The sequence below is a fragment of the Salvelinus fontinalis genome, chromosome 28 (genome assembly GCF_029448725.1).
Source record: "Salvelinus fontinalis isolate EN_2023a chromosome 28, ASM2944872v1, whole genome shotgun sequence".
In the NCBI taxonomy this organism is placed as follows: Eukaryota; Metazoa; Chordata; class Actinopteri; order Salmoniformes; family Salmonidae; genus Salvelinus; species Salvelinus fontinalis.
Window position 1 is genome coordinate 10,626,970 of NC_074692.1, and position 8,401 is coordinate 10,635,370.

At 39.4% G+C, this 8,401-nt stretch overlaps 1 protein-coding gene across 1 annotated transcript; it reads right to left on the reverse strand.

Moving 5' to 3' along the window:
- Positions 1-2,916: 2,916 nt before the first annotated feature.
- On the reverse strand, positions 2,917-3,764 carry LOC129826127 (P2Y purinoceptor 2-like). Its single transcript, XM_055886479.1, has 2 exons — positions 3,465-3,764; positions 2,917-3,335 (listed from the first exon to the last, which is right to left on the reverse strand). Exons 1-2 carry the CDS (start codon positions 3,704-3,706, stop codon positions 2,927-2,929), a joined length of 651 nt encoding a protein of 216 aa, XP_055742454.1. The 5' UTR covers positions 3,707-3,764; the 3' UTR covers positions 2,917-2,926.
- Positions 3,765-8,401: the final 4,637 nt, after the last annotated feature.

The following is an 8,401-nucleotide window of genomic DNA, read 5'->3' on the forward strand; positions in this document are numbered from 1 at the left end:
AACAGTCTAAACATAGCTGAGGGCAATAGAGCAAAATGTCCACTAGATGACAGCAAATGGACCCATCACGACCCTACAGGAAGGGTGAGAAATCCATATCTTCATTTAAACCAGGGTACTTAGTGGCCTGTAGTTTCTAAATCCCAAAACTTTCCCTTTGGTTTAATTGTTTAAGACGGTCCCTTTTTCTAATAGAGGCTGGAATATGATCAATACCCATAGCTTGTAAGGAGGCAGGGTTGCCATGGTGTAGGGACTTGTTGTGCCTTGCCATGTGGTCTTCATTGCCTACCCGTATGGCGTACTTGTGTTCCGCTAAGCGGTCTTGAAGGCGTCTCTTTGTCTGTCCAATGTAGAACACCTTGCACTGTGGACATTCCAATCTATACATGACATGAGTGGTTTTGCAGTTAATGAAATGCTTGACATAATACTCCATTTTGGAAGCTGTGTCAACAAAATACTTCTGTGCAATATTTCTGCCATGGTTGCAATGGTTACATTTAAAAGAGCCCTTGGGTTTGTGGTAAAGCCAAGTTTTTTGAGTCACCCGGAAGATAACTGTGGACTAATTTGTCATTTAGGGTAGGACATCTCTCTGGTGGCTCAGGAAAGACTTGGCGTAGTAGCGTATCACTTTGGATGATTCCCCAATTATTGTTGAATGTTGCCACATTCTCTTGCCTAAAAGTTCACCTCTGCTTTTCAAAAATTGTTATATAACAATGGTAAAATCGTCTAAGATTATCCAGTTAACAAATCCCCCAAATACTAATATTTGTATTCTTTTTTAACAAGTACATCTGGACTTCAGTGGTGTAAAGTATAATAGTTTTTTTAGGTATCTGTACTTTCCTTTACTATTTATATGTTTGATTACTTTGACTTTTATTTCACTACATTTCTAAAGAAAATGATGTATTTTTACTCCATACCCTGACACCCAAAAGTACTCATTACATGTTGAATTCTTAGCACGACAGGAAAATGGTCCAATTCACACACTCATCTAGAGAACATCCCTGGTCATCCCTACTGATTTTTATCTAGAGGACTCACTAAACAAATTCTTCTTTGGAAATTATGTATGAGTGTTGAAATGTGCCCTTGGCTATCCGTAAATTGATTTGATTGTGCTGTCTGGTTTGCTTAATATAAGGAATTTTAAATGATTTATACTTTTACTTTTGATACTTGAATATATTTGAGCAATTACATTTACTTTGATACTTAAGTATGTTTAAATCCAAATACTTGTAGACTTTTACTCAAGTAGTATTTTACTGGGTTACTGTAAATTTTACTTGAGTCCTTTTCTATTATCTTAAGGTATCTTTCCTTTTACTCAAGTATGACAATTGGGTACTTTTTCCACCACTGCTGGATTTAAACTATAATGGTTTTAATATCTAGACTGTTCATTTTTAACTGTATGTTGTTGACAGTAAGTAATTATCTCGCTCTCTACCCTCCTTATAATCATGCCAAAGACAACCTGTTATTATAAGCCCATAAGAAGAGAAAATTTACAAAGACTTAAAGCATTACCTCGTTCACACGTGCTGTTCATTACCTCGTCACAACTCCTCTAGAGACATCCTGCTTGAGGCGGTAATAACACAATTAAACAGAAAGAGGAAAAGCATTTTTTTTTAAATCAGCTATGCAATCGTTAAGTCACAGAACATCCAACCCCACCCCCATTACTTATTTGTTTTGCTTATAACCGAGTAAAATATATTTTTCAAATTAATTCAGTGGAAAAGGTATTCCTTTTAACATGCTTATGATATACACTTTGATTAGTTTATAACAGAGCATGTTTATAGGTTTTGCTTTCCAATTACAGTATCTAATCTTTATTACACATCAATAAAGAATACATTTATGATCACTCTCGGGTACATACATTTTTTCTTCACATGTCCCATGTAAATTCTATGAATACTATTTATGTTATAGATAATAAAACTATACTTTCTCAGGATGATGAAGACACTGAGCAAATGTGATGAGACTACTATGAGGATCCTCATTCAAGATGTGTTCAAATGCTGGGTGTGGACATGTTTTCCTTGTGTTCTAATACAATGGAGGGAGAATCAATAGCAGCATTGTAGCTGATCTGGTCATTTGTGGCAGGGTCTTCTTTGAACTTGACATCAAATTTTCTGAGAGACCTATGAATAGCCTTGACAAAATTGTGTGATCCAAAACTGTAAAGCAATGGGTCCAGACAGCAGTTTGCTCCAGCCAAAATCCAGGAAAAATAGTATGAGGTCTTCACCTGCAGAAGGATGCATTGTTCTGGAAAGTACTTCTTTAACACTATGTTTTTGTTAAACAGAAAACCCAAACATATGGCAGCAGATCCACAAGGTCTGCCATGAGAGGTGACTGTGTAGTTCCCCTAAGGAAAAGCACCTTTAGTAAATCCGCTTTTTCTGTTAGAGCTTCCCATGTCTGGAATACACTGCCTTTAGACACACATAACTGCACCACATATCACACTTTCACAAAATGCTTGAAGACATGGCTGAAGGTCAATCAGATTTGTGAACATGGTCCCTAGCTGTGTGTTGCCGCTTTCCATGTCTGTTGTCTGTAACTTGTGAGGTGTGGAAACACTTCGTTGCTTTTATGAATTTTGTCTTGCTGCTTTTTGTTCTATGTTGCTCTGCCTGTATGCTACGTCTTTCTTGTCCTATGTTGCTATGTCTTGTTCTATGTTGCTATTGTCTATATTGTAATTGTTTTTAATAACCTGCCCAGGGACTGCGGTTGAAAATTAGCCGGCTGGCCTAAAACCGGCACTTTTACTGAAACGTTGATTAATGTGCACTGTCCCTGTAAAAATAAACTCAAACTCAACTCAACTCAGCCACAGTGCGTATCACGTTCAAAGGCATGAAGCACAGTCCAAATATCACCAGACACTATCTGCTATCTGAACATAGCACGTCACTGCCACTGAGAAAGGCATTAGGAACACAAGGGTGAGCAAAACGAAGTTGATGGCAAAGTAAGTCTCAATGTAATCTCGCTGATGAATGCTAAGACATTGTGTGCGGTTTCCCACTTGGCCTGTGTTAAAGAAGTAGAAACAGGCAATCCCCTTAGCCAGCAAAACCAGCCAGACTCCAGCACACAGCTTCTGAACAAACGCCTTTCGTTTCATGCAGGAGCCTTGTTTAAACTGGACCACTGCCACATATCGATGAATGCTGATGAGTGTGAGGAACAGGATACTGCCATAAAAGTGAATGATCAGCAGGGCAATCTTCAACTTGCACAGAAAAGCTCCAAAGGGCCAGTGGCTACCCATGACAAAGTATGTTTACAATTGGCTCATTCATCCCCCTCCTCTCCCCTGTAACTATTCCCCAGGTCGTTGCTGCAAATGAGAACGTGTTCTCAGTCAACTTACCTGGTAAAATAACGGTAAAATAAAAATAAATAAAAATGTTGCCATAAATGGTGCAACTGGTGTGATGATAGCATCACTGACAGCCAAATGAAACTGCAAGACGGCACCAGAGCTCCACTGTGGTATACGGCAGCAGAAGACCCACAGACTGAAAGTGTTGAGGAAGAAACCAACCAGGAAGACCAGGAGGAAAACAGTGATGGAGATATGCTGGGGTTCCACTGTACAAAGACTGCTGTTGGCTGTAATGTTGTCCAGAGGCAGCATTGTGCTGTTCATCTTGGGATGGGATGTAGGGGGGGGATGCAGGACATAAACATTCACCTTGAAAAATGTAAAATGGAACAGATTGCTAGTCAGACCAAAGAAAATGTACATATTTAGTTCAAAATAATGAACACATTGTGTGCTACATCCTTCTCAATTCTTGTAAATTGTTGTTTAGTAGTCAGAATGAAGAACTGTAGTCAGAATGAAGAACTGAAAAGCCACTGAACAGGATGTAAAACTTGGAGCTGAGGTGAGAAAAGATCTCACCACGAGTCACCTACCACAAGGACATCGACTTTGTCACAAAATAGCTTTTCATCATAGCAAAAAATAGAACTCCCTAATTTAAAGTATAAATATTATATTTGAAAGTGAACATTCAATTAATGTCCTACCGGAGGTAGGCACTAAAGCATTAAAATGTATGTATTCACTACTGTAAGTCGCTCTGGATAAATGTGTCTACTAAATGACTAAAATATAAAAATGTAAAGCTAAAGCTAATTCAAGCATACATAACTGAAAACAATTGTGAGATTAAGGTTACAATATCTCTACACAATGGAACTTGTGATCACGATGAAATGTCATAAAATCTACTTTCGAGTAGGCTACTTACTTAAGCTTGCACTTGTAGTCCACCAGCGGTACAAGACCTGAATGACGTGTTATAACTTCCCCCAACTACAAGATGTGGTTGCCCACAACCATGCTATGTAAAGCAGACAGAAGCAGAATTGGTCTTTCTCAAAACCACATCAAATCAAATTGTATTAGTCACATGCACCGAATACAACAGGTGAATACAACCTTACAGTAAAATGTTTACTTACGAGCCCCTAACCAACAATGCAGTTAAAAAAAATATGAATAATAAATAAAAGTAACACGTAATTAAAAGAGCAGCAGTAAAATAACAATAGTGAGACTATATACAAGGGGGTACCAGTACAGAGTCAATGTGCGGGGGGAACCAGTTAGTCGAGGTAATTGAGTAGGGCCAACACTCCGTTTTCTATATAAAAACTCATTATTAAAGTTGTCTCTGAATCGGTTCTTTGTATTTTTCATAGTCTAAAATGGCCATAGCACCCCCCTTGTCAGCAGGTTTGATAACCAAAGACGAGTCTTTCAGTAGTTCTTCTATCCTGGTGAGGTACTTCTGAATATGGTTTCTTTTTCTTGTATATACAGACAGACATGGCTTCTTGTTAAACTAACCTACAACAGATATTAATTGAGGAGTTGTTAACCATCGGACAGAATTTGCTTTGGGGCTTAAAATGAGTAAAAGTTCTTTGTTAGGTTTGTAGGCCAGAAACAGTATTTTGGGAAAACACATGTTTAAGTTTAATCTTGCCGAAAGAATTTAAACACATATACTTTCGTAAGAAATGGTTTGTCTGTACATGTAGGTACAAAAGAGGCCCTTAGATAAGACAGACTTGTGAGTGAGCTTTTCTTTGGAGAGGTTACTCGATTATGCTGTAGCTCCGTGTCCACGGCCTGTGTTCCTGGTCCCCTCTGGCCGCTTGCCTCTCCTGCATAGATAATTTTTGGAGCCTTCTTGTACTGCTTTCGGGCAACAATAAAAAACTGTTTGTGTGCGATGGTAGCTGGAGTCGCTATCTGTAGGGAATTTGCTCTCAGTGGAAGCCGAGTCTGTGTCCGAGTCTCTGTCCCCCCCCGGTCAGTGGTGCTTGCCTATGTCGGCCTCTCGGTGCTGCCGTCCTTGGGCCTTCCCATGCATAAACCTGGTAGTCCTCTGTGTCTCGATATTTATTGATCTTTGTTGCTTGTAGGAAGTCTCTGTATTACCCAATGGATTGGTTGATTGTGTCATGTATGGCTGTGAAGTCCGGGCCAAGAATCTCCTTCATTATAACCTCATTTTAACCTCACTGAGCTAAACTTGAACCTTTTTCACTTCCTTCGACGGGTTTCTTATTTTTTCATGTTATTCAGTCGTTACCATGCACCTGCAACAAAGATAGCTCAGATGTGCAAGTTCCTTCTGAATTTTGATGACGAGACAATAAAAGATGACCTATAATGTACAAATTTAGGCTATCATGTACCCTACCCACCACAGTCATATACATACATGCATACAGTGCCTACGGAAAGTATTCAGACCAATTGACTTTTTCCACATTTTGTTACGTTACAGCCGTATTCTAAAATTGATTAACTTTGATTTCAAATATTCAGCAAATCTACACACAACACCCCATAATGACAATGTGAAAACAGGTTTAGACATTTCTGCAAATTTATATAATTTAAAAAAATGTTAAACAGAATTTGGAAAGGCACACACCTGTCTATATAAGGTCCCACATTTGTCAGTGCATGTCAGAGCTAAAAACCAAGCCATGAGGTCGAAGGAATTGTCCGTGTCGAGGCACAGATCTGGGGAAGGGTACCAACACATTTCTGCAGCATTGAAGGTCCCAAAGAACACAGTGGCCTCCATCATTCTGCAATGGAAGAAGCTTGGAACCACCAAGAGTCTTCCTAGAGCTGGCCGCCCAGCCAAACTGAGCAATCGTGGGAGAAGGGCCTGGGAGGTGACCAAGAACCTGATGGTCACTCTGACAGAGCTCCTCTGTGGCGATGGGAGAACCTTCCAGAAGGACAACCATCTCTGCAGCACTCCACCAATCAGGCCTTCGTGGTAGAGGGTCCAGACAGAAGCCACTCCTCAATAAAAAAAGGCACATGACAGCCCACTTGGAGTTTTCCGAAAGGCACCTAAGAACTCTGACCATAAGAAACAAGATTCTCTGGTCTGATGAAACCAAGATTGAACTCTTTGGCCTGAATGGCAAGCTAAATGTCTGGAGGAAACCTGGCACCAACCCTACGGTGAAGCACGGTGGTGGCAGCATCATGCTTTGGGAATGTTTTGCTACAGGTTTCTGTACCAAATATTAAGTTCTGCTTTTCTGATGTATCAAATACTTATGTCATGCAATAAAATGCTAATTAATTACTTAAAAATCATACAATGCGATTTTCTGGATTTTTGTTTTAGATTCCATCTCTCACAGTTGAAGTGTACCTATGATAACAATTACAGACCTCTACATGCTTTGTAAGTAGAAAACCCTGCAAAATCGGCAGTGTATCAAATACTTGTTCTCCCCACTGTATATATATAGTTTGGACACGTACTCATTCAAGGTATTTTCTTTATTTTTAGAATTTTCTACATTGTAGAATAATAGTGAAGACATCAAAACTATGGAATCATGTAGTAACCAAAAAAAATGTTAATTCAAAATATATTTTAGATTTTTCAAAGTAGCCACCTTGACAGCTTTGCACACACTTGGAATTCTCTCAAGTAGCTTCATAAGGTAGTCGGTCACCTGGAATGCATTTCAATTAACAGATGTACCTTGTTAAAAGTTAATTTGTGGAATTTCTTTACTTCTTAATGCGTTTGAGCCAATCAGTTGTGTTGTGACAAGGTAGGGGTGGTATACAGAAGATAGCCCTATTTGGTGAAACACCAAGTCCATATTATGGCAAGAACAGCTCAAATAAGCAAAGCGAAATGCCAGTCCATCATTACTTTAAGACATGAAAGTCAGTCATTCTGGAAAATGTCAAGAACTTGTCAAGAAGTGCAGTCACAAAAACCATCAAGCGCTATGATGAAACTGGCTCTCATGAGGACCGCCACAGGAAAGGAAGACCCAGAGTTACCTCTGCTGCAGAGGATAAGTAACAGACACATCTCATCATCAACTGTTCAGAGGAGATTGAGTGAATTAGGTCTTCATGGTCTAATTGCTGCAAAGAAACCACTACTGAATGACACCAATAAGAAGAAGAGACTTGCTTGGGCCAAGAAACACGAGCAATGGACAGTAAAGCGGTTGAAATCTGTCCTTTGCTCTGATGATTCCAAATTTGAGATTTTTAGTTCCATATGAGACGCCGAGTAGGTGAACGGATGATCTCTGCATGTGTGCTTCCCAACGTGAAGCATGGAAGAGGAGGTGTGATGGTGCTTTGCTTGTGACACTATCATGATTTATTTAGAATTCAAGGCACACTTAACCAGTATGGCTACCACATCATTCTGCAGCGATATGCCATCCCATCTGGTTTGCGCTTAGTGGGACTATCATTTGTTTTTTAACAGAACAATGACCCAACACACCTCCAGGCTGTGTTAGGGCTATTTGACCAATAACGAGAGTGATGGAGTGTTGCATCAGATAACCTGGCCTCCACAATCACCTGACCGCAACCCAATTGAGATGGTTTGGGAAGAGTTGGACTGCAGAGTGAAGGAAAATCAGCCAACAAGTGCTCAGCATATGTGGGAACTCCTTCCAGACTGTTGGAAAAGCATGCCAGGTGAAGCTGGTTGAGAGAATGCCAAGAGAGCATTGACAACGCCGTAAAGGCAAAGGGTGGCTATTTTGAAGAATTTCAAATATAAAATATATTTAGATTTTTTAAACACTTTTTTTGGTTACTACATGAATCCATACGTGTCATTTCATAGTTTTGATGTCTTTCCTATTATTCTACAACGTAGAAAATAGTAAAAACAAAGAAAAAACCTTGAATGAGTAGGTGTTAACAAACCTTTGACTGGTACTGTATGTTTGATGATTTAATTCCAGTAGTAGTCATATTGCTTCCCTTGGCAACTTTAATGTTAGAAAATACTTTGGGACTTAA

Bases quoted from the DNA above. Each gene is read 5' to 3' on its own strand.
- LOC129826127 (XM_055886479.1), bottom strand. From the start codon at position 3,706: ATGAACAGCACAATGCTGCCTCTGGACAACATTACAGCCAACAGCAGT. The intron at 3,336-3,464 runs ATTTTTATTTAT...CCAATTGTAAAC, and splicing joins GTTGCACCATTTATGGCAAC to ATACTTTGTCATGGGTAGCC.